Source organism: Trematomus bernacchii, unplaced genomic scaffold (assembly GCF_902827165.1).
Source record: "Trematomus bernacchii unplaced genomic scaffold, fTreBer1.1, whole genome shotgun sequence".
NCBI classification, from domain to species: domain Eukaryota; kingdom Metazoa; phylum Chordata; class Actinopteri; order Perciformes; family Nototheniidae; genus Trematomus; species Trematomus bernacchii.
The window spans coordinates 15099350-15126264 of NW_022987593.1; the positions used below are offsets into that span (position 1 = coordinate 15099350).

The 26915-nt window shown below is 39.7% G+C and overlaps 2 protein-coding genes across 2 annotated transcripts; both read left to right on the forward strand.

The window, feature by feature from the left end:
- Positions 1–3398: 3398 nt before the first annotated feature.
- Positions 3399–11222, forward strand: LOC117481816 (ras-related protein ORAB-1-like). Its single transcript, XM_034129713.1, has 6 exons — positions 3399–3775; positions 6467–6539; positions 6621–6716; positions 6821–6916; positions 8698–8826; positions 10861–11222. Exons 1-6 carry the CDS (start codon positions 3762–3764, stop codon positions 11056–11058), a joined length of 606 nt encoding a protein of 201 aa, XP_033985604.1. The 5' UTR covers positions 3399–3761; the 3' UTR covers positions 11059–11222.
- Positions 11223–12569: 1347 nt separating this feature from the next.
- Positions 12570–22510, forward strand: LOC117481815 (ras-related protein ORAB-1). The gene is made up of 6 exons (XM_034129712.1): positions 12570–12747; positions 15208–15280; positions 15391–15486; positions 15592–15687; positions 17694–17825; positions 21083–22510. Exons 1-6 carry the CDS (start codon positions 12734–12736, stop codon positions 21278–21280), a joined length of 609 nt encoding a protein of 202 aa, XP_033985603.1. The 5' UTR covers positions 12570–12733; the 3' UTR covers positions 21281–22510.
- Positions 22511–26915: the final 4405 nt, after the last annotated feature.

A 26915-nucleotide genomic window follows, 5' to 3' on the forward strand; every position in this document is an offset into this window, starting at 1 on the left:
TTCATTTAGGCCTATAAGCCTCTTGGATCATGATTATAAGATTATCACCAAATTATTAGCAAAACGACTGGAAATTATTTTACCTAAACTAATTAGTCCTGATCAAACAGGTTTTGTCAAGGGCAGATATTCTTCTGATAATATAAGGAGACTTTTGAATATTATAAACCATTTGGACACCTGTCAGAGGCCTTCTCTGCTTCTTTCTTTAGATGCCGAGAAGGCGTTTGACAGGGTAGAGTGGAATTTTCTTTTTGCTATCTTGAACAGATTGAATATGGGCTCTCGGTTCATAGAGTGGGTCAAATCAATTTATAAAAATCCTAAAGCAGCGGTTATCACTAACTGCAGTTCCTCGGATTTTTTTCCACTAACAAGGGGGACAAGACAGGGATGTCCACTGTCGCCTTTGCTTTTTGCTATTGTAATTGAACTACTGGCGTCATGTGTGCGAGACAAGATGGGTATTAAAGGAGTGAAGATTAACGATGAACACAAAATGTCTCTGTATGCTGACGATATCATTCTTTACTTAACAGACCCAGAAAATTCAGTACCACATCTGCACGACACGATAGAGCAATTTGGAAGATACTCAGGATATAAAATTAATTTTAAGAAATCTAATGCTTGTTTCTTACATATGACGCCAACAGCAAATCTGGAAAAGTCTTGTTCTTTTCATTTGTCACCAGGTGGCTTTAAATACTTAGGAATAAATATAACACCACACCTGGATAATCTGTTTAAAGAGAATTACAATCCGCTCATTGACAAAATCAAACAGGATTTATCTAAATGGTCCACATTGCCAATATCACTGCTAGGAAGAATCAATGTCATAAAAATGAATATTCTACCGAGATGTAATTTTCTTTTTCAAATGTTACCATGCTATTTATCCGCTGACTATTTTAAATCTCTCAATATACATATCTCAACATTTATCTGGTGTAATAAAAAACCAAGAATCAAGTTAATTACTCTTATGAAACCAGAAACTATGGGGGGACTTGGTCTTCCTAACTTTCAACACTATTTCTGGTCAGCTCAATTAAGAAATGTACTATCATGGTCTCTGGGAAGAAATGATTCACTATGGGTTCAGATAGAAGCCAATGTCTTTGACCCGCTGCCAGTGGAAACTCTTATATTTGTTAAAGATTTCAATAAGGTGAAGAATATGGACAAATGTTTTACAGTGGTCAATACACTTTTAGCCTGGAGGGACTGTACAAAAAAAGCTCATGTTAACTCTGGTATTTCCATCTTTTCTCCTATTTTGAACAATCCGGATCTTAGCAAATATTTGTTGTCAATCGATATAAACAAATGGACGAAATCAGGTATAAAGCAATTGAAACATTTGTTTCACAAAGATATAACAATGAAATCATTTAATGATTTAAGAGCAGAATATGACATTTCAAATAAGGATTTTTTCAGATACCTGCAAATTAGGAACGTGATCCAATCAATTATTAAAAGCAATAAATTGAGACCGGGATTGTTAGAAGAGGAGGAGATATTGATGTCATCGAGCACGATCAAAGGTAAAATTAGTGAATTTAATGCAGTTTTTTCTAAAAGAGCTCAGTCATCATTTCTAACCTTAAAAAAGATCTGGGAAAAGGATTTAGGGATACAGATAGATGAAACTACTTGGCTGAACATTTGTGAAAGAACACATTTTCCATTCACAAGCAATAAAATCAAAGAAGCAAACTTTAAATTTATCAACAAATTCTACCTCACACCCATAAAGATGCATAACATTTCCAAAGAAAACTCTCCAAAATGTCCGAGATGTAAAATAAAAGAAGGAACATTTATGCATCTGTTTTGGGATTGTGATGTCTTGAAACATTTCTGGGATTCGATTCATGCTCTCACAAAAGCCGTTTTAGACATCGAAATTAGCCTAAATCCATGTTTTTTCCTGTTAAATGACATGCCAAACTTTAAACTGAACCCAAAACATTACAGAATACTAATCACAATAACATATTTTGCCAAGAAATGTATACTTTTATTCTGGAAGAATGAACGTCCCCCAACATTTAAACTTTTCATTGATCAGATAACACATTTTTTACCTCTGGAGAAAATGACATTGGAAAAATATAATCGTGGACATATTTTTCAAGCTCTGTGGTTGCCATTGTTTTCGTATTTGGAAATTTACAAAAATAAGGTCAGCTCTTGTTGTTGGTCTCCATCACCTTCACAATCCTGTCTACCAAGCCAAGCATTGAGTGGCTGTTCTGCTCAATTCTGCTGAAAACCTGTAGGAACTCAGTTTTGGCAGTATGCACCTCCTGAAGCATCACCTGGCCCTGCTCCAGTAGCCTTTCCTCCCTCACGTCACTTTTCTCCATATACATCAGAAGGCCAGATGACGAATCCCGCTTCCTTTTAACTACAAAGGGAAAAATAATTAAGTCAACACAGTATTCATGACATGTTATGAGATGTATATTATATACTGTGTGATGAAATGTTGTATTGTTATTATGGCTGCAGTTGCATAACTTGAACAACTACAATGACTATGCCATGATAAATGCACATGGCAACAGGGAACAGTATTACTATAGTGATCACTGTAAACCTTACCCTGTTTGTGTCGGCCCACTGGCTGGATTAGGTTCACCAGACATTCCTGGGAAGAGCTGCTTGTCGTAAGAGGAGACCCTTCCATCCGCACTGGCGAGCTACACGCCGACGGTAGTGGTGGTTCCGACACAGTATACGCTCCAAACCAGATATTTCTGTAAACACAATATAAACACAATGAACAAAAGTAGCCCTTCAACAAATCATAAATCGTTAGTGAGAAGAAAGAAGATACATTGGAGGCGTTAGCTGTCTTTGCCATGGGGATACCTTTGTTTATTATTGTTAGCATTAGCATGCTAGCGCTATTATTGGTTTGGATGCACATCCGGTAGCTGTAGTGAGTTTGGTAGAAATATACTGTATAATAGTACAGTTATAGAAGATGATGCCATATTTGTTGAAGATTTTTACAAATATTCACCAAAATTATTCAAAACCATATTCTTCCAAACTCTCTACTGTAGTATGACCACCAGGAGACTATTGATGTGTGTAGTGAGTTTGGTATAAATATACTGTACAATAGTAACGTTATTGAAGATGATGCCATATTTATTGAAGATTTTACATTATAAATATTCACCAAAATTATTTAAAACTATATTCTTCCAAACTCTCTGCTGTAGTATGACCACCAGAAGACTATTTATGTGTTTAGTGAGTTTGGTAGAAATATACTGTATAATAGTACAGTTATTGGATATTATTGTATTCTCTTTTTTCGGAGTTGCACTTTGCAGACGGTCCCTGAGCACTCGTTTCTTCTCCGGCTGCGGAAAGAGACCAATTTAATGTGTCCTGCTCGGAGGACGGCGCATATTGGCTTTTTTTGATCAACATGTGATTGTAGTTCGTTGTCAACCTTACCACGGTACTTAGGAGACGTAATTTGTGTCTGAATAACGTTTTGTTCATCAGTTATTGATCCATGAAATCCGAATCTGCCAATATCGTTCTAACTTTACTGAACTATATTAGTTCCGATTATGCTGTTCTGCCTGCAACAACCAGTTTAGCCAGTTCTTGACACACACAACAAAAACCGATGTGTTTTTCTCCACTACGCCGCCAGCTCTGAGGTTATTCCGCGACGAAGTCCTGCTGCTTTCATAGTAACAACAGTTTATAACCCGTAGTCAACGATGAATCCCGAATAGTAAGTGGGCATTTTTATTGTTGATTAGTTACTTTACTCGCAGGGCCGCCCCTCCCTGGCAGATCACGCAGACTGCGAACGGAGGGTGCTTCATTTTGCGGAGGGAGCAGGGTTCGAGTTATAAACTGAACTCTATGGGGGTCTTTAAAACTAACGCGTGCGCGCACGCACGCACGCACACACACACACACACACACACACACACACACACACACACACACACACACACACTCAAACACACACACAGCAGCAGCCCTCTACTTGCTACAAACTTAAATATGAAAAGGTTCAACTACGCACGCACACATCATCTCGGCTCGCGCAGCACGCTCACAGGCATAGATTGCGCAATAATGTATTGTTCACCTTGGAGGTGCAGTGCAGGCATATTGTCATTCAAGAGATGCGTAGTTCTTTTGGAAAACATGTTTTTCTTTTAGCCCATTTACCTCGTTAACGTAAATAATACTCATTACATTGACACATGCATTATTTGAGATTAAAATAATGGTTGTTGGTAATGTATTAGCGACCCCCACAGATGTATGATTTCACTGCGTCCGTGGGAGCTCAGGCCCCTCCTTATGGGAGCTCAGCTCCCATTGGCTCCCACATAACTCGAACCCTGCGAGGGAGCCTCATCTGAAGCGCAAATGCGGCGCACCTACAGTGGGGTCCGTCTGCGTCGCGTTACGGCCACGTTACGGCCACGTTACGGCCACGTTACGGCCGCGTTACGGCCGCGTTACAGCGGCGTTACGGCTGTGCCGCGGCGTTTGCAAAGATCGCGGCCACTCTAGTCAATGGGTGCTATTCCACCAGACGCACCGCGTTACGGCACAGAAGCGTCCCAGAAGCGTCTCGGCGCTGGGCTCCGCTCAAAATAGGATGCAAGCAGTGTTCGAATTACCCATTTGCTTTCGGGGGAGCCCTATTTTTCAGTGCACATCCTGCTACTAAATATGTCACACGCACGCTCTGTTGACTGGCGCAGCAGCGCGGATTCGATCAATTGCTATAAAATCACTCTGCTACTACTACAGGCGGTATTACTACGCCGGCGGCTGTGGCCGTTGTTGAAGCCTCTTCAGGCTCCGCATCGGCAGGCCTCTTCCTCGGTGTGGAGCTGTCAAACTCGACCCTAACGCTGCTACAGCCGGCCAACTAAAAGTTGTTCCGTTCACGTTGTCATTTTTAGACTCCTTCGCTTCTTTGCTTGTGAATCCAAAAGCTGCAACGCTTGGCTGTTTTCGTTTTGCCATATTTTTTATTACAAAGCCAGAGTTAAAAAAATATCAATATGAACATTTCAAATACTGCGCCGGCATCGCCACCGTAACCACTGACACAGACGGACCCCGACTGTTGCGTCGCCTCGCGTCTCTGCGTTTTGGCCAAGAAGCACGTACGAACTGCGCATGCGTGAGTGGCAATAACTCTCCTTACCAGCAGGCGGCGGTAGTGTGTATTCGTCATTCAAAAGAGGCAACAACCGGAAGACAGACTGCGTGATAAGCGAGAGAAGAAGAACAGACTGCTTGATATAAACAAACAACAAATAGCATGTGAGTTCCATTTTCACTCTACAACGAGAAGCTCATGGGGCTTTCCCGAACCTGTGTCGAGAGCTGGAGTTAAATGAAATCTCAGATTTGCCTTCTTAATAGTTTGTTTGGGTCCGTCACTTCCGTTTCGCTTCTCATGCACTGATTCGCTAGCCAAAGGCAGTCTTTTGCCGACTGCCTTTGGCCGACTGCCCTTTCGGCCCGAAAAGGCGTCGGTACGGCTGAAAAGACCCGACGGTGCGGGACACACCAATCTGAGTAGGCCGTGTCGACGCTCATCGTCGGCCTGACGCCCACCGAAAGGACAGGAATGTGACGGGTGAGTTGCAAACTGTGTCCAGGCCAGAAGCTTTTATCCACTGCTGCAAACACTACGTCAAACCTCAACAAGCACCTGCAAAGACAACATGCTAACGTGAAGCTAATAGCTAAGGAGGACCTCCGAATCCAGAGTGAGGATGTCGAGTAAAGTAACGAGTAAACAGCAAACACGCAAAGTTATATGATGAGGCCCCCTGTGTCGCGAGCGTCGTCGACGGGGGGGGGGTGCTAGTGGAGCCTTGCAGCGGCGAAAACTGTGGAGCGCTTACACGCCGCATTTGCGCTTCAGATGAGGCTCCCTCCGCAAAATGAGGCACCCTCCGCCGTCTGCGTGATCTGCCTGTAGGGAGGGGCGGCCCTGCGAGTAAAGTAACGAGTAAAGTAACGAGTAAAGTAACGCGTTATTTTATGGAGAGAGTAACGAAGTAAAGTAATATATTACTTTTTTTTAAAGTAATATGTAATGTAACGACCCCATCTCTGATTATGATATTTCAGTACCTGACAAAACATCATTTTTTTATATAGTTTTTATTTAGATAAAAAAAAAAAGTGCCCTTTTTAACAAAATAAACTATTCGAAGATATTTATTAAATAGTCAATAACTTTACAAAAATGTAAATAAGACAAGGATCAAAGGGCACAGGTGTAAGAACATGACAAAACATTCAACCCAAGATTAATTTATAAAGTATTTGTTTTTAGTATTACAAATCTAACAAGCCTCTATTTATTATGTGATCAAGGAGCTGTTTTGATAATTATTTTTGCGTTAATGTTGTTTCTACTCCTCTCTCCTCACAGTGACTATTTATTCAAGCTGCTCCTGATCGGGGATGCTGGTGTCGGAAAGTCTTGCCTCCTCCTCCGGTTTGCAGTAAGCGTTTCAGCCACTGCTACAACAGGCTTTTATGTTTTCGGCCTGTCACTGCTGTGATAGTTGTTTGTGTTATCCTAGGATGATACGTACACAGAGAGCTACAAATTAACCATCGGTGTGGACTTCAAGATCAGGACCATCGAGCTGGACGGAAAGACCATAAAACTTCAGATTGTAAGGAGAACGTAGCGCAATCGGGCTGTAAAGAGATAAGCAGTGATACACGTTGAATTATCTTTGAATCTGTTGGACTGACGAGATCTGTTTTTCTTCCTCAGTGGGACACGGCTGGTGCGGAACGTTTCCGCACCATCACGTCCAGTTACTACAGAGGAGCACTAGGCATTATAGTAGTTTATGATGTGACAAATCAGGTCAGTGCTTCACAAATAATATTTGTTTTTATTGCTGTCGTCATCCAGTCATACAGTAATGCTAATAACTAACTAGACAATGCATTTCCTGCAGAAAATGCGTGCGAATGCTGTAAACTGTGAACATTTGTTGCTGAATTTAGCTGAAAATGCAGAAAAAGCTGAATATTTTATTAGCTGAATGGTAGCTGCTTTTACCTACAAAAACCAAGTAAGTGTGCGGAGAACTTAGCGGAGAAATGCAGAAAAGTGAAATGATTTGAATCAAATTGTTACAGCTCAAATGCATTGCAATGACTTTGTTGAAAACTTGAAAGTGAAATGTTAAACTGGAAGAGTAGGAAAAATAGTAAAGAAGCTTAATATTTAAAAGAAAAGGTTTAAAAAAGGTATAAACAACAACATGTATAGCCTCAATGTCCTGAAATAGCTGAATAATGTAATAGTTGAATGGTTTCTGTAGCTGAAAGTAGGCTGAAGGAGTTAAATATTAAATGTAAGTAGTAGTGAATTAATGTGTATTAAGAAGAGAAAAGAAAGTAAAAAGGCTTGGGAAAGCAGCAGAATATTTTGACTGGAAACTTTTCGACTAAAACCATATGTCATCAATAATGTATAAAATATGTGGAACATGTTGAAGTCAGTATGAAGTCTCCATCAGACAGAAAAGAATAGGCTGAGACAGTCTGTTAAAGTCCAGTCTGTTTGTCAGTGTTTGTTTCTGTATTGAGCACCAAATCATAACAAATAATCATAACACCTGTGTGAGCCCAGAGATCAAAGGTTTCCATGGCAGTAATCAGTGAGAGGAGATTATTTCCATTGGTCTGAATGAGAGATAAACCTCTTACATTTGAACGATTTGTTGAAGAACCGTAGCAGATATCGGTGAAATGTCAACGCGTGAAGCGTCTCAGGATCCTGACGAGCTTCTGAAGTGTGCTTTTTGTGTACTTTCGTGTCAATAATGTGACCTTTTTGGCAGATTAACTAAAGGTGTGCAGCTGCTGCTGTGAAGAAAGAGCAGCAATAGGCCTTAATGGAGACATGTTGAAAGTTGTTGTCACTTCATGCCCTCAAGAGGCATTTTGTTTAATTAATTTTGCCTCATTTATTTTTATTTTCCAACCTAGGAGAGGTTTTCCTACGTTTTTCATGAAAAATGATGTCCAAGGAGTGTAGGGTTTGGGAATTATGGCAGGTTTAAGCTGTCCTCCACTCTGTTTTGAGATCAAAGCACTGTAGACTTAACGAGCTGCCCAATACACACAATGTTAAAATCTGAAGAAGGCCTCTTTACCAAGCTCCAAACTAAGTTAAATATCTCAAAAAGTGTAAAAGATATCAAATATCTGAATGGGATTTGAATAGCTGAAGGTCTTGCGATCATTTTAAAGTTGGAATGAAGTCTCTAGCTGAAAGTATGTGGAAGGAGTAGCATTTGGCGCAAGGTGTAGTTAAAAGAGGATTTGAAGGTTCCTCCCATTGAGTTCCATGTTAAAAAAAGAGTTTAAAAAGCTGGATATTTCAAAAAGTATAAAATATTTTGAAAAAGTTGAAAGTTTCCCATCGATTGCTGAAAAGGCTGAATAGTTTGATATTTGAATGGTTTCTGTAGCTGAAAGTATGCTGACGTTATTGAGAGCCAAAGTATTGGTTGATTCGAAGATTCCAAGAACTATAGTGGAATGCTGTGGCACAGCATTCGCACTAATAACAGTTTTTTTCCAATGTTAATAATCTGTTTTAATGTCTGTCCTCTTTCTGCTGCCTTCCCTCAGGAGTCCTTCAATAATGTCAAACAGTGGCTACAGGAAATCGACCTTAACGCCAGCGAGAACGCCAACAAGCTGCTAGTAGGCAACAAGTGTGACCTCATGAAGAAAGTCGTGGATTACACCACAGCTAAGGTGAGGCAATGCAAAAGCTGAGACTCTTTGAGACACTTTGTCCAGATATCTGTATCCAAAGGGGAAATGAGATAAGTACGAGCTGACTGAGCAGCAGTTCGGTCGGTTTTCTTTAGCCACTGTAGTCTCACTGTGATAGGCTGCGTCTCAGGTCGACTATATTCATTTCCTCGGTCGTCGGTCCTCGGTATCACCGGAAGTTGATTTGTCTGCGCCATCTTGAGTAGCGTCCCATGGCTCTTATTTCTGCCGGAGGACCGAGGAGCGAGGAGCGAGGAGCGATAATGGAGGAGCGATAACCGAGGAACCACCAGACCATCCTCCGGTGAAATCCTCAGATACTCTCCCCGCCCCCTTACTGTGTATCGCTCACTGATTGGACGATGCAGTGCATGCACTGATCTGTTGCTTCTTGACATGAGAGCAGTTTCCCAGCGGAGTGAAGAAAACACATGAAACTCACGGGACTCACTCCTCAGTTTATACTGTGTTTTGTTTCAATTAATGCATCATTTAGTTACACATATGTGATATATCTGAACAACAAAGTGGTCAAAAATTATTTTATTCATTTATTGGAAACATTTTCATGATCGCTTTTTCGTTTTACATTTTCATTTATTGTCATTTCCATTCAGTCAGTCATTAAGTGCTATTTAAAATGTTAATTTGCTACATATCCACACAAACAAACAGTGTGCAATCCAATGAATGTTAATCTAACTGGGTTTTGATAGATAACATATCTCTTTTTCTTCTCTCAATTATTTTATTTCTATTGTGCACTCTAATCAATATTAATCCAACTATTGTTCGTTTATACATTTTAAGAATGGCGTTTATCTTTTTTGAGAATGAGTTCTTATTTTATTTAATGTATTTGGGTCTACAACAGATGATACACATGTTTGTGTCAGTAAATGTGTACTAACAGAGGCGGGGGTGTTTGTGAAAATAACGGGGACAGAGCTGCTGTCAGACGAACAGCTGTGCAGCGTCATCACAAACAGACGTCGCTTCACGTGACGCTCCGGAGGAAAGGACGTCCCATTGCTCTTAAAACTCATTTCCCTGCTTCTCATGGTTTCCTTGCGTCTCTCCATGCTTCCCTGGTGGGAGGGACTAAATAGTAAAATAAACGCAGGGAAACTACGCAAGTGAGGGACGCAAGGATTCCATTTAATCGACCTGAGAAGCAGCCATAGCCTTGAAAATGTGATGAGCTCAGTTTGTATTGTGAGGTTTAAAAGAGAAATCATGAACATGTACTCGACTGAACATCCAGCAGCTGGTCAGACAGCTAGCTGAACTGTGGGGAATTATTAAGAAGTTCAATATTTTTGCCATTTTCAACCATATTTGGGTTGATATTGATATTTTATGCGGTTATTGACTTTTTTATTCAGTTGCAATGTCATTTTTATGGTCAGACCAAGTATTTTTAAATCTCTTTTTCTGAAAATATACAATTAACACAGACGAGTCAACCCAATCAAGCCATCATGTCTCAGGTCACCAGTCTTAAACTTCAGAATCAAAGTGTTTTTAACCGTGTCAAGCTGAAAGTTGTCAACTTAACTTGAGTCAAAGTCAAAATGATTCAACAGTTCTGATTTGGCTCTAACATCCTCAGGTTATTCAGGGCACAAAATGACCGAACCATTTAAATGAATATTTCCTGTAAATAACCAGAAATTCTCTGTTTGCTACCGAGACTCTTAATTCCACCTCACACAGCTCAGTTTGCTTTACAACTACAACTAAGAAAACTAGTAACTTAAAAGACTGCACGTTTTGGTTGAAAGCTATGGAAAAAGCAAGCAAGTGGGACTTTTTATACAATTGACACTAAAGATTTTCCTTGGTCAGAGAATATTTAACTAAAGTTAAATTTAAAATCACCATGAAAACCGAACGGTCTCATGAGCAGCAGTTATTGAGTTTTTACTCACACAATCATCCTTAGCAGATAGTTTGTTTTCAAGATATTTCATTTATTTAATATCCGTTGATTTTAATCTCTTCGATCTCCAGGAATTTGCCGAAAACTTGGGCATCCCCTTCTTGGAGACCAGCGCCAAGAGCGCCACCAACGTGGATCAAGCCTTCATGACCATGGCGGCGGAGATCAAGAAGAGGATGGGCCCCGGGGCCACGGACGGGTCCTCGGAGAAGTCCAACGTGGAGATCCAGAGCAAGCCGGTCAACACCTCCTCCGGAGGCTGCTGCTGACCCCCATATCTGTGATGGTTTCATCTGAATAATACCCAGAGAGAGACATTTTGAAACAGCCTATCTCCTCGCTGATGGTCTTGTTTGCTCATATCATGTAAAGGCATCAGCACTATATTGATTGTTTCATAAACACAAGATGAGAAATCTGAGTTCTTCTTTCACCACTGCTTAAAAGTTTATGACAACCCAGAATATCAACAAAGGTGGGAGAAGTACTCAGATCTTGTACTTAAGTAAAAGTAGAAGTACCAGAGTGAAGGAATACTCTGTTACAGTAAAAGTCCTGCATTCAAAATGTAACTCAAGTAAAAGTACAAAAGTATTAGCATCAAAATATAGTTGAAGTACCAAAAGTACAAGTAGTCATTGTGCAGATTGGTCCATTTCAGAATAATATATATGATATGTTTTATAATGATTGATCATTAAAGTGTTCTCAAAGCTGGTAAAGGTGCAGCTAGTTTGAATGACTCTGTATACTGCAGGGTAGCTTGTGAATTTACTCCAGGTGGAACTAAAGTCTGATTTAACACTTGATTATATTTCACATCATTAATCCAGATATGTTAAGTAACTAAAGGTATTAAATACATATACTGGGGTAAAATGTATTATTTATAGTTAGCTCTGAATTGTATTGGAGTAGAAGTACAAAGTAGCACAGATTAGAAGTACCTCAAAATGGTATTTAAGTACAATACTTTGGTAAATATTCTTAGTTACTTTACACCACTGAACAGCAGTTAAACTTCACTTCACTTTTTCCACTTTTATTCAGAAGTTATAACCTTCTAAAAATATGTTATGTCTCCAGATTTACAAAATAAAGATTTTGCTGATTTTACTTTCAATTAATTATTAATAATATGGGGGTTTGGACTGATATCTGAATCATTTATATGAGAGTTTTATTATAATTGTGACACCATATATTTTTCAAAATAATTATCAGATTAATCCATAATTTTAAATGATAATTTATCAGATTTATCTGAACTGTAGAATTATACTTTTAGCCTACATTTAAGCCATCTTTCAGATTTTTTGTTAGGATTTTTACTTTTTATTGCAGGACTTTCTGCACTAAAAGTGAAGTATTAGTACATTTAAATAATATCCTACTTGTATATTGTGTTAGCTGCAATTTGGCCCTTCAATAGCGTTTTATTTGTCAGATAGTTTCAAGATTGTTATCTTTACGGTGTTCATATTTCATAATTGTTTATTTTCTACTCTTTTTCATTTCTAATGATGTGCAATGCCTTGTTTTACACACTGCTGTCAGGAAAACATGTCCCAATTTGGGATCTATAAAGTATATCTTATCTTATCTAATGTTATTTACTGACTAACTTGATCTGATTAATTGTTTCACCATGGAAATACAAAAATACTGTAAATTGTACACCTGACTGCAGTGTAAACGCCCATTGCCACAAGACTACACTACCCATGATTCCCATCGTGTGGTATTTCCGGGTAGGTATTGCTGACAGCCATATTTGATTCGATTATGCTGTTCTCCCTGCGACAACCAGTTTAGCCAGTTCTTGACACAAAAAAAAACAGAAAACGGTGTGTTTTTCTCCACTACGCCGGCAGCTCTGAGGTTATTCCGCGACGAAGTCCTGCTGCTTTCATAGTAACAACAGTTTATAACCCGTAGTCAACGATGAATCCCGAATAGTAAGTGGGCATTTTTATTGTCGATTATGACAGGTCCGGTTGAGCTGTCAGCTTAGCCGGGGAAGCTATCGTTAGCTTAGCCTGGGAAGCTAACGTTAGCTTCCCAGGCTAACCGTACAAAATGAACGTCAGCTGCTTTGTCTTCGTTGCTATGCTAGCGAGTTATGGGGCTGTGGTTTTTTTCGTGTACGCACTATCAAATGACAGCGTTGATATTTACCACAATATTCACGCTTGTCAGCATTTTCTGTTCAATATAACACCAGCTAAATCTAGGTATTATTTGTTTTCGGTCAACAATGTTTGTTAGCTCACTTTATGGTAACTGAAATGGGTGTAGCATTGTTAGCTAGTTGGCTAGCTAGCTCACGGCGTAGCTACGTAGCGTTACTGTTGGGGATTTTGTTATTGTAATGGTTAGGGCACATAGTGACAGTTTGATAGTCCACAGTCCTCTCAGTAAACCTGAAACTACTCGATTTATCTTAACTGCTTTGGTGTAGGTTTATGGGTAGTTTCAGTGTTATTCACCGCAAACAGGAAGTCACTGAATGTGATCCTGATGATGTGGAGTTAGTTAGGTAATACCAGTCTCTCTGTTACTTCACTACAGCAGAGGTGGAAGAAGTACTCAGATTCTTCATTCCTCTACAGTCTTAAAATACTCAGTTACAAGTAAATGTTCTGCATTCAAAAGTGTACTTAAGTAAAAGTAACAATACTACAGTGTAGAAATAGAAAGTACTGTACTTGAGTATAATATTCAGGTATTTGTTCTTTAGCATTTTCAAATGATACTACTTTACACTGTGAGTCCGCCCCATTTTGTAGGCAAATGTTGTACTTTTTACTCCACTACATTTATTGTACATATTTAGTTACTACTAGTTACTTTGCAGATTTAGGTTAATACAACATATAAATAGATGCATACATTATTATAGGCTAAGCTACCCAGTAGTGTGTAAAGTAATTCAAGTAAACCCCATGGTTAACCAAGTACAACATTGAAGTAATGAAAACATGAATGCACCAAAAAATATCTGGTGTTTAAATGGGTCATTCTGCATTAAGATTACTTTTCGTTCCTAAAGTTTATTTTTAGGCCAGTACTTTTACTTAAGTAACATTTTGATTGCAGTACTTTGACTGTAACCATAGGCGGAAGAAGTAGTACATCTTGTACTTGTGTGTAGGAATACTCTGTTGTAGTAAATGTCCTGCATTCAAAAAGTTACTCAAGTAAAATTACAAAAGTATTCACATCAAAATATACTTAAAGTACTAAAAGTAAAAGTAGTCATTGTACAGATTGGCCCATTTCAGAATAATATATATGATATGTTTTATAATGATTGATCATTAAAGTGTTCTCAAAGCTGGTAAAGGTGCAGCTAGTTTGAATGACTTTGTATACTGCAGGGTAGCTTGTGAATTTACTCCAGGTGGAACTAAAGTCTGATTTAACACTTGATTATATTTCACATCATTCATCCACATCTGTAAAGTAACTAAAGGTATTAAATACATGTGGCGGGGTAAAAGTACACCATGTACCTCTGATTTGTGGTGGAGTAGAAGTACACGATGTACCTCTGAACTGTAGTGGAGTAGAAGTACAAAGAAGCATAAAATGGAAATACTCAAGTAAAGTACAAATTTCTCAAAATTGTACTCAAGCACAGTAATTGCGTAAATGTACTTAATTATTTTACATCACAACTTGTAACAGATTATTTAAAAACTGTAGTATTGCTACTTTTACTTAAGTAAATAATACGAGTACTTCTTTCAATACTCAGTTACAAGTTTAAGAAAAACTTCCTCAGGTCTGCAACTGATGATTATTTATAATTATTGAATAATCCGATGATTATTTGATTCATTCTTATGAATATAATATGAAAAATAGAGTAAAACACGTTCCTTCCTGGTTCTCAAAGTCCAAGGTGATATCTTGTTTAGATGAAACCCAAAGATAGTCAGTTCATATTAAAATGTCCATATTCTTTATTGTAAAATAGTAAATATTTGGGGTTTGGGACTGGTGTTCAAACGAAAAAAGTATATTGAGTAACCTTTAGCACTCAAAAGAGATGGACATTTTCCATTTTCTTAATTGAAAGAATAATCAACAATAAAAAGATAATCTATTTGCATCTCAACGATCTTTTTTATCAGCTGCGACTGGGTTTTTAGAGTTTGTGTAATATCAACCCCACTATAATACTTACATTTCATTACCTGACAAAACATAGAACTGCTTTTTTTATATACAATTTGTTTTGCTGACAAAAAGTAAAAAAAGACAAGGGTCAAAGTGCACAGGTGTAAGAAACTGACGCAAGATTAATTGATCAATTAAGTATTTGTTTTAAACATTATGAGACTAACAAACCTTTAATTATTATGGGATTTAGGAGGGGTTTTGATGTTGTTTCTCCTCCTCTCTCCTCACAGTGACTATTTATTCAAGCTGCTCCTGATCGGGGATTCTGGTGTCGGAAAGTCTTGCCTCCTCCTCCGGTTTGCAGTAAGTGTTTCAGCCACTGCTACGTAACAGGCTTTTATGTTTTTGACCTGTCACTGCTGTGATAGTTGATAAACACCCAGACCCACCTGTGTGTTTGTGTGTTATCCTAGGATGATACGTACACAGAGAGCTACATTAGTACCATCGGTGTGGACTTCAAGATCAGGACCATCGAGCTGGACGGAAAGACCATAAAACTTCAGATTGTAAGGAGAACGTAGCGCAATCGGGCTGTAAAAGAGATAAGCAGTGATACACGTTGAATTATCTTTGAATCTGTTGGACTGACGAAATCTGTTTTTCTTCCTCAGTGGGACACGGCTGGTCAGGAACGTTTCCGCACCATCACGTCCAGTTACTACAGAGGAGCGCACGGCATTATAGTAGTTTATGATGTGACGGATCAGGTCAGTGCTTCACAAATAATATTAGTTTTTATTGTTGGGTTTTTATATCCTACAGGTCCCTTTTTTTTTTAAAAACTACAACTCACTATCACCATCCAGTAGGGGTGTAACGGTTCACAAACATTTCGGTTCGGTACGTACCTCGGTTTTTAGGTCACGGTTCGGTATGTTTTCGGTACAGCAGAAGAAATGATCACAAAACATAAAATATTTTTTTGGGGTTTTTAATTATTATTAAACTGTGAATAATGTATTCACTCAAATAAATACAAAATATAATAAAATAAACATTAAGGTGCAGCATTTCGATGAACTGAAATAATCTGTATTTGAACTGTACTGTACTAGTACCTAAGCAGCCAGCTTGACATTAGGACTTGCTTGTCATTGTATTTTCATGTTTTTTTCAAGAAAAATGAACTTGTCCACATTGCTTGCCGAAAGGGCAGATCTGCTGGCACTAACAATGTCTCCTGCTGTGGAGAACACCCTCTCGCTAGGGACAGAGGTAGCAGATACAGCCAGGTAGCGCTTTGCTAACATGGCAACATAAGGATATTTGGCGTTTGTTATAGCTTTGGCTCAGTCTGAACTTTTTGCGAGTGTTGGAGGCTTAAATGCTAGTGGGAGTTGGGTTTGCACTTCAGTCTTTTTTCTTTTGGTACCGGTGATATTCAGGTTCGGGTGATGCCTTTTCAAATGAGTGTGCAAGTTTGATGTATTGCCAGCCGCGTAATCAATGTTAGTTGAACAATGCCGACAAACAGCTTTGGTTCGGTCCACCTGTCTTTGTCCGTCATCCTTATACGTAACTGCGAAACCAAAATGTTCCCAAACCGGAGACTTCAATGATGTTGGAGGATTTTCGAGCTCAACTTTATCTGCGTTCGCCATTTCGACAGTTCCTCAAATTACTGACTACATTTGAACGCATCCCTGTGACCAGCTCTTATAGTATGCCTCTCGTCCAATTAAATGACTTGGTCGCTCGATGACGCGTTGAACCCAATGTGATTAGGGTTTACTCTGAACGCTGCGACACAGCACCTGAGATTACTTCCAAAAAGTTGTTCACGTTCTCAATTTTTTACGTTTAACGTTATATTCGTTCGGTACACTTCGGTACACACGTGTACCGAACCAAAGGGCCCATACCGAATAATTTCGGTACGAATACGTATACCGTTACACCCCTACCATCCAGTCATACAGTAATGCTAATAACTAATTAATGTTATGAACAAGATAAGAAACGCTTTATTTAGGGACAATTTAGGGTTATTAGAAAGAAGATACAAAAAGGAGGATAAAAAACTGAGCGAAGAAAAAAAGAACGTAAGGCCATTATGAAAAATAAGACGCTATATAAAGATACAGAAATATAATGATTGAACTAACGCTACAAACCGTCAGCTAGTGTATGTTAATGTGCTGTATGTACCGTAGTCAAGTACAGTATGTCAAACATGCCGTTAGTTCGTATTTCAGATCAAAGCGTCACCACCAGTAGACCCTAAAAACAACAAGCTTTTTCAAACCTAAAAGAAAATAACAGAAACATTTTTCATTTGACCATTTTAAAAGTGTAGCATGTAAGAATTATTGTTCAAATGTTTTGAGACTTTACTCACGACTGTGTTAAAATACAGTGTAAACAAACCTTTTTGGTAAGACTGAATAGAAAGGACACAGTCTTAATTATCGTTGGCTTGTCTTGACTGATTTAGTAGAATGATACTAATACATCTGTAATTAAACTGTCAATTTCCACAGATTTCAGTAGCATCCTGTGGAGTCTTTCTCTTGTTAAGGCATGCTACCTTTTGAGGAAGCCCCTGGTTTCAATTATCTCGGTTTAGGAATCTTTGGTTTTATTCATAGGAAAAAAACAATGCATCATTGCCCTGTCAGCATTTTCTCCAACAGACCTCTGCTGCAAACCGGATGCCATTGAGTAATAACTGCTTCTTTCAGACGTCAATATCTGTTTTAATGTCTTCCCTCAGGAGTCCTTCAATAATGTCAAACAGTGGCTACAGGAAATCGACCGCTACGCCAGCGAGAACGTCAACAAGCTGCTAGTAGGCAACAAGTGTGACCTCACAACGAAGAAAGTCGTGGATTACACCACAGCTAAGGTGAGGCAATGCACAAAGTTGAGACTCTTTGAGACACTTTGTCCAGATATCTGTATCCAAAGGGGAAATGAGATAAGTACGAGCTGACTGAGCAGCAGTTCGGTCGGTTTTCTTTAGCCACTGTGATAGCCTTGAAAATGTGATGAGCTCAGTTTGTATTGTGAGGTTTGAAAGTGGAACAAATATAAACGTGTAAACGACTGAGCATCCAGCAGCTGGTCAGACAGCTGGCTGAACTGTGGGGAAGTTAAAGATTTTAGCCATTTTCAACCATACTTGTGTTTATATTCATATTTTATACGATTATTGACTTTTTTATTGATTTTAAGTCATTTTTATGGTCAGACCAAGTTTTAAATATCTTTTTTTAAAGTTTGAAAGATTTAATATTAAACTGAAAATATACAATTAACTCAGACGAGTCAATCAAGCCATCATGTCTAATATCACAAGTCTTAAACTTCCAAATCAAAGTACAGTCTAATGCAGTGTTTCTCAAACTTTTTCATACCAAGGACCACTTAACCAATAAAAAAACACTCACGGACCACCTGACTCCACACATATCCCAAAACAATAGGCCTGCTTACCACTCCAACAGTACATAACAAATTACAGCCTAATAATGTCAGCTTAACCTTCTCTGTATCGCCTCGTTCACACAATAAATCAACAATACAAATGCAACTACAGATTATATAAGCATTTTGTTCAAATGCGATTTAAAATGCTCACAGGTTTTACACCTCTTATGAAATGTAGACTACATTTATTACGGAGTTTATGTCCGAGCCAACAGACTCACAGATCGTTGGCTACTGAGAGATATGCAAAACACACCGCATGTAGTACGACACAAACCTCCGCTGTGGATTTTCAAAACAAAATACAGTAAAACTGGTCGCAGGCCCAAGTTTAACTCTCTGAGGTCTAAGCCATATTTTCACATGTTAGGCTCGCCTTTGGCTTTTTTTGTAAAAATGCTGTTAAAACATGAACCTTGGTGACCATCGGGCTGGCCTGCATGGTCTGCCTACAAAACAAAAATAAAAAAACGTTTATGCAGCCCCAACCTCTTCATGCAATGCTTCATCGGATGCATATATTAGATAATAATCTCTATCTAACTCCGAACACATCTAAATCTACTTCCAGCAGGGATAAATGTTCATAAAAGACATCCATTGTTTGTTTTATATGCTTCTTGAAATACAAATAAAAACACATTGTTTTTCTAGAACAGATTACAAATCGCCTGAAAATGGTACAAACAAGTGGCAACATGTGTGACGAAGGTGTTGGGCTATATCATGCAATCGAGTTAAGCTCGCTCCATTGCGGAGATGTTCCCGCGAGAGTGCGGAAAACTTAAATAAATAAATGTATTTCAAATGTTACCAATATACTCACGGACCACACTTTGAGAAGCACTGGTCTAATGTCATTTGTTTTCACCATTTCCTAGCTGAAAGTCGTCAAGTCATCAGTGAGTCAAAGTCAAAATGATTCAACATTTCTGATTTGGGTCAAACACCCTCAGGTTATTCAGGGCACAAAATGACCAACTGAACCATTTTAATTCATATTTCACACAGCTCCGTTTGCGTTACAACTAAGAGAACTACTAACTTAAAGGACTGCAAGTTTTTGTTGAAAGCTATGGAAAAAGTGGGACTTTTTATACAATGGACACTAAAGATTTTCTTTGGGCAGAGATTATCCAACTCGAGTGAAATTTGAAAATCACCATGAAAACCAAACGGTCTAAAGACGAGGTTTCTTAAGCAGCAGTTCAAGGTTCTTTATTGTCAATCTGACATAGCTACAGAGTAATTATGTAGTTGAAAATCTTATGTCACAGGCTTCTCCAACAATGCAACATAATAACATAACATAATAACAATAAGAGCAAGAGCAATACAAAAATAATAATAGTGATGATGTGGAATAGTGCAGTACGAGTCTATATACAAGTTATTGGAATGATATATATATATTAGGTATTAGATACATACTACTGAGTAGCAGATGAATGTTTGAAGTTGTTTCAACAGTTCAATTTTTTAACAGTCTCACTGCCCGCGGGAAGAAACTTCTTTGGTTTTCAATCTTGTCACCCAATCCTCCTCAGTAGATAGTATGTTTTCAAGAAATGTAATTTATTTAAAGGTCACCTATTGTGCAAAATCCACTTTTCCATGTCTCTTCTACATCACCATGTGTCCCCTCTTCTTCATGTCTCTTCTACATCAACATGTGTCCCCTCTTCTTCATGTCTCTTCTACATCAACATGTGTCCCCTCTTCTTCATGTCTCTTCTACATCAACATGTGTCCCCTCTTCTTCATGTCTCTTCTACATCAACATGTGTCCCCTCTTCTTCATGTCTCTTCTACATCAACATGTGTCCCCTCTTCTTCATGTCTCTTCTACATCAACATGTGTCCCCTCTTCTTCATGTCTCTTCTACATCACCATGTGTCCCCTCTTCTTCATGTCTCTTCTACATCACCATGTGTCCCCTCTTCTCCATGTCTCTTCTACATCAACATGTGTCCCCTCTTCTTCATGTCTCTTCTACATCAACATGTGTCCCCTCTTCTTCATGTCTCTTCTACATCAACATGTGTCCCCTCTTCTTCATGTCTCTTCTACATCAACATGTGTCCCCTCTTCTTCATGTCTCTTCTACATCAACATGTGTCCCCTCTTCTTCATGTCTCTTCTACATCAACATGTGTCCCCTCTTCTTCATGTCTCTTCTACATCAACATGTGTCCCCTCTGTGTAAAGAGACTCTGAAAGTTTCAGGAAAAAAGATTCTCTCTTTTTGTCCTGATCCATTTTTACAAAAACCTGAAAATGAGCTGATCAGATTTTGGCCACTTAATGATGTCATAACGATTTGATGGCTTGTGTAACTATTAGCCAATCAGCAACCAAGGTAACCCCCCCCCCCCCCCACCTTATCACCTGAATCTCCTCCTAGAGCACCATTGTGTTCTTTTTAACCAAATATCTCTCAGAGGGGCGTGGGGAGGGGCTCCTTATTTTCATCTAAAGTAACAGACAGAGAATCAGCACTTTGGAAACAGGGCTGAAACAGAGGGGATTATGGGATGCTGCTATGATCTGTTTGGTGTTTCAGCCAATCAGAGACAGGTTCTGTATATATCTGAGACCTGTGATATATTGATGAAAAACAGTATAATAGGGCACCTTTAAAATCCATCGATTTTAATCTCTTCGATCTCCAGGAATTTGCCGACAACTTGGCCATCCCCTTCTTGGAGACCAGCGCCAAGAGCGCCACCAACGTGGAGCAAGCCTTCATGACCATGGCGGCGGAGATCAAGAAGAGGATGGGCCCCGGGGCCACGGCCGGGTCCTCGGAGAAGTCCAACGTGAAGATCCAGAGCAAGCCGGTCAACACCTCGTCCGGAGGCTGCTGCTGAGACCCTGAAAACACAGCCACGACCTGACCCCCACCCCCCCGAGCCCACGACCAGTCTCAATGTTACCATGCTCCACAGGGAAAGAGAAGCAGAGAGAGAGAGAGGGAGAGAGAGAGAGGAAGACTTTGAGTGGACCGGTGTGTGTGTAAGTGTGTGTGCAGAAACAGCACCAGATCCCAAAGTCAGCAATAGGACGGTAAGCCCATCCATACCCACACTGGGCGGTTCTTTTCTTATTTCTTTACCAAAACACACTCATACTGGAAAAAAAAAACCTAAATGTAAACCATTTTTAACAGTGTGTGAAGTTAACCAATGAAAGAAAACACATGTAAACAGATTTTCTTCTTCTTTACTTTTTGTTTGCCCTGTTCTTCCTTTTTTTTCAGTTTGTTAAACGAGTCACTTTTTTCTAAATACTGAAGATATAAAAACCACACAGTTGTCTTTATTTCGCTGTGGATAACAGCATGACTTTGGACCCTTGAATCTCCTCAGATCTCCTCAGATATTTGAATCACTTCAAATGAAGCACATGCTTAAAAAAACCCAGCATCATGCATGTTCAGATCACATGCTCCCCCCCCAGTTGCATGTGAGCGCCTGCAGTCATGATGCAGTCATGAAAGCGAGTGGCTTCCTGCTCAAACCTCACCCCGGAAGCATTTCCATAACTTCACGTTGTCGCCCCTTAAAAAAAAAAAGCTAAAAAAAAGCGATATGCCAGTGCCTTTGTGGCAGGAGATTTCCATGACATGTATGCCTTCGGTGCTCTTGTGTTGTCGGCGTATTCCCCTCATATGCCCACTACAGTCGTGACTTCTTACGTAGAGAATCCACTTTGTATGATAGCAGTAAACATTCCTGTATATATCTATATTCGGCTCTGTGTGTGCTCTGCTGGTATTCACGATACAATAAGCATGTGCTACATTGGGAGACGTGACGTCAGCCGTGTGTTTTCCTCTGCTAATGTCCTCAACCAACAGCACAACCACAACAGGAGAAAACGAAAACCTACCATCCCAGCTCGAGAATAATCTATAAACTGTATATATTTATACATAAATGTAAGAAGTGATTTGCAAATTGTGTAGAGAAGCAAGTGAAGCGAATGACATGATAAATAGCTGGAATTAGTACTCTCGGCACGTGATTTGTGGCTGCGGACATGACATTTTTGTGGCACAATGTCTACTATTAAAACAATGAAGGAGATCTTTGATAACGGCTGGTCCTCTCCGTGTTGTTTTTTCCTCCTGCACACTTTCCTCACACTTCAACACAGTTCAACCTTTTGTTTCAGGCTTTTCTCAGCCTCCATAAGCTGAGAGGAATGATGATCTTTGGCCTACATTTCTCAAGCTGCAGATTTAAACGGCAGCTTGTGTTTTCACCGGCCTGTAACTTTAAATATACTCCATTGATTCAGACTTTCAAAAATACAACTTCAACCTAAAGTTTGTGTCAACAAGCCGAAACATGTTTCAGTGGTCCTTTCAGGGTAAACAACTCCAATGGATCAATCGGTGAGAAAAATCAGTTTACTTAAAGGTGATAGAAAGGTTTCTCTAGCCTCTACGATGAAGATTAACAATTAAAAGAAACTACCAAAAACAATTGTGTTCATTTAATTTCAAAAATATATTTCACACAAATCAAATAGAAAAATGCTAAAATCGACACCTGAACAATACAAATCAAAAGGAGAACATTTAGAAGAACAATTACACATGAAGATAAATACAGTATATACTTTAATTTGACCTCAGCAAATAATAAGAATAACAATTAAGTCCGAAACACACGAAAATATTCCCCTTTAAAAATCAGACTTGAAAAACCACCACCAGACATACAGCATGGTATATAACATACAGTATTATGTATATATACAGGTCATTAATACACAAAGTACCATACATAAGACAATGAATGGTTACTCTTCAGGGTACACAAAGGTCATAAAGGTTATGTATTAAAGAGACCCTGAACTGTCTAAATTACTGCTTTGACTGCTTTAAATGTACCTTTACAAGACTCACTGCCATTACTCCATTATGTCACGCGCTTCACACAGCAGAACAACCTTTATATATACAGTCGATGAGAACAACACACACTGATGATGTGAAGTGTAGTAGCAGCTCCTCACCAGCAGGGGGCAGCGTCTGCTTCCTGCACACACATTTATTAACGCAGCAGCTCAGGGTCCAAGTCTCAAAAACAATGAAACACTGGGAGGTCCCAACACTTGAACATGGAGCTGGTGGTCTCTACATGATGAAGAAAGAACATTTAGGACTGAATACTTTCTTTAAAAATATCAAAAAGCAGCCATTGACAGGGTTTTCTTCTGCAGATGGAGTTTTTGTTCAGTTGTTGCTGTTAATACTGAACTCAGAAGCTGTAATGATTTCATATGTATCACTTACAGACTGATGAAGACCGTGTAATGGTTGGGAGCTCTGAAAACATACGGTAAGCAGCGATTAAAGAAGATATTTTTCTTCAACATGTTCACAGTTTTAGTGAAGTAAATGTAGTGTGGTGTTAGTGCTTTTCCTTCAATCAGAATGGAGTTCACACATACAAGGAGTTTGCTTTGGTGTCTGGTGGTGCAAACATAAGTAAACGAGTTGTAAGAGGTCAAAAATATATAACCTTAACAAGAATGAAGACAAGAATGTACACCACATTTAAATGTACAAAATAAAAAACAAATGACTACTGCTTTGCTCTGCTCTCAAAGTGGTCGCGCTTGTGTTCATGAACAGAGTGTCTGTGTGAACCCCCCTACCCTCATTTAGCAGCACACTCTGATTATACTGGGCAATAAAACAGAAAAGGAGCAGCTCAGCCCCCCCTCAACCCTTTCAGCTGCACAACAAAACACACAGTGAGCAGAGAGATGTTTTGGTGTGAAGGAATGGGAGGGGGGTTGTATTTCTGAGGAGCTGGGTCTGTTTGCCGCCTTCATTTGTAGCTGGTTGCTGGGTGATGGTTGGGGTGGCGGGGGGGCATTTGTGACAGCTGCAGAGTCCAACCCCCCCCCCCCCCACACACACCTCTGATGTGTGTGTGTGTGTGTGTGTGTGTGTGTGTGTGTGTGTTGTGTGTGTGTGTGTGTGTGTGTGTGTGTGTGTGTGTGTGTGTGTGTGTGTGTGTGTGTGTGTGTGTGTGTGAGGGGGGGGTTTATTATGAGTCCATGTGTGAAGTTCAGTCTCACTGCCAGGCTGCTGCTCACCAGCTGATGGCTCAGCGTAAAGAAACAAACCTGCAGTGTCACACAGCTGTCCCACAGACACACACACACACACACACACACACACACACACACACACACACACACACACACACACACACACACACCACACACCTGCTGCACGCCACAAACAAACTCCAATGTGTCCAACCTTCTTGTATACAGTATGTCTACCCTTTATTTAGAATCCGAATCCGAAATCCTTAAACCTTACTTTCTTTTGGTACTTTAAGTACATTTTGATGCTCGTACTTTTGTACTTTTACTTCAGGAACATTTTGTATGCAGGACTTTTACTTGTAACAGAGTATTCCTACACTCTAGTACACAATCTGAGTACTTCTCCCACCTCTGATAATAGTGGTAATTGCCAAACAGTTCCAAGTACACACAAAGGATGAACTAATAGTTACATTGACAGAAAATAATGTAGTATTTCTCATCTGAACGCCCTCCGTCTGCAGCCCTCTCTGAAACTCGTCTCCTCACATTTCTTCAGCCTGTTTGTACCACATGTTCTCTCTGTTGTTCGACTGACAGCTGTTCCTGGTGTCGCCACAAACAAAACGAACCCTGACGTGAACTCTGCCGACTCTTTACTGATCCACACATCCTGCGAGGCTTCTACTCATAAACAGTGACAAGCTTTTACTGGGTATTTTACGTGTGTGTGTGTGTGTGTGTGTGTGTGTGTGTGTGTGTTAGCCCCCTCATGACTCTTCTCCTGCTGTGTTAACACTGTGCAGCTGTTTTGTTTTTTAAATGTGCAACTCAATCTTAAAATCCATACAGTAACAGCTACTTTTACCTACACATGTGGAAAGTATTCAACTTCAATAAACCAATTGAGTGTTGCCAACTATTTCCCAATGAAATTAGCTAGCATTAGATTTAGGTTATGCATTGAATACAAGTTTTATATGAAGCAGCACAGAGAAACTGACACAATGAGTGATGTAAAAAAAACGTGAAGGTGTCCGAAACACTTACAGGTTTTCAAAGATTCAGCTTTATTGTTATTTGCAAATTACCTAGAGGGTTGGGAATGAACATCTTTAGTTTGAGGCTCCTCTAAAGCTGGCTACACACCAACCCGATTTTGGGAGTCAGAGGCCGTCAAAGGCAGTCGGGCATTCGCGGCGCCTTACTCAGGTTGGTGTGTCTGCACCGTCGTCTCTTTACGGCACCTTTTCACACCTCCCGATGCCTCCCGCGGCCGATTCAACATGTTGAGGGAGGTCAGAGAAAGTCGGGACAAGCAATCACTCTGATTGGCTGTTCACACTACCGCTGCCTGCTGGTAAGGACAGTTATTGCCACTCGTCGACTGAAGTATTTGCAGTGTGTTCGTGTGTTAGTGTGTTCAGTGTGTTCGGGCGGCGTATCGGGCGGCGTAGCGGGCGGCGTAGCCGACGCAGGCGGCGAAGCTGACGTAAAAGTCGGGACGCCTTCTGTACGCGTTCTTTGGTCTCAGGTGGGTGTGTAGCGGCCTTAAGTGGCCGTGTCAGACCTGACCTTTACCTCACCGACCTCTATTAAGCTTACCATTGATACAAAGATGCTAAATTGGCTGTAAATAGAAAGGATGTATGTTTCCATCATGTCTTTTCAGATGTGTGAAACCAGGCATGTGAAACTAGATAGAACATCCTGAACTTTTGACCTATGCGCACTATGCATTCTGGATGGGGCAATAAAAGCGTAAAAGTTCCAGCCACAATTCTGGAAGGCGCTTGTGGTTTTTGACACCTTGAGAGCGGTTACAACGGGTATGAAGACAATGAGGCACAGGATGCAGGCGACCTACGCAAAGGGTCGAATCAACTTCCTGGGCCAGCGAATCGTAGAGACAAGCTGTCCCTATTGTCTCTGTTAATAAATGAAGTCTCTGTTAATAAATTAAAGTATAAAGTTTGCATATTTGAAATTAAATGTTTAAAGAAAAAACTTGATTCTAAACATGACATTGACAATGTGTTCTGCTTTCATGAAAAATGTTCATATTCCCTCTCTTTAAAATTGCATGTTATTACTATGAGTCTTTATTTATTTTATTTTTACATTTTTAATTGTTCATTAAGTAAAAGTTGAACATATGTGACCTCCTTCTCCCTCAAAGATAGAAAAGGGGAAACTGATGCAGAGAGGGAGGAGGCAAGAGACTATAAAAGATGAAGTGTGAAGAGAAAGGGGGGCTTCTTGGGCTTTTTAGGCTTTTTGAGGCTTGAAGGCTTCAGAGCTTGGGGGAAGTTTTCTGAGGCCCAAGCCCTGGGCCTGGGCCTGGGCTCTTTTAAGACGGCTTGTTTAGGACATTTGACTTGTGAACCTGTTGCTTTGTATTTTGACTTGGTGTCTTTGTTACTTTTTAAG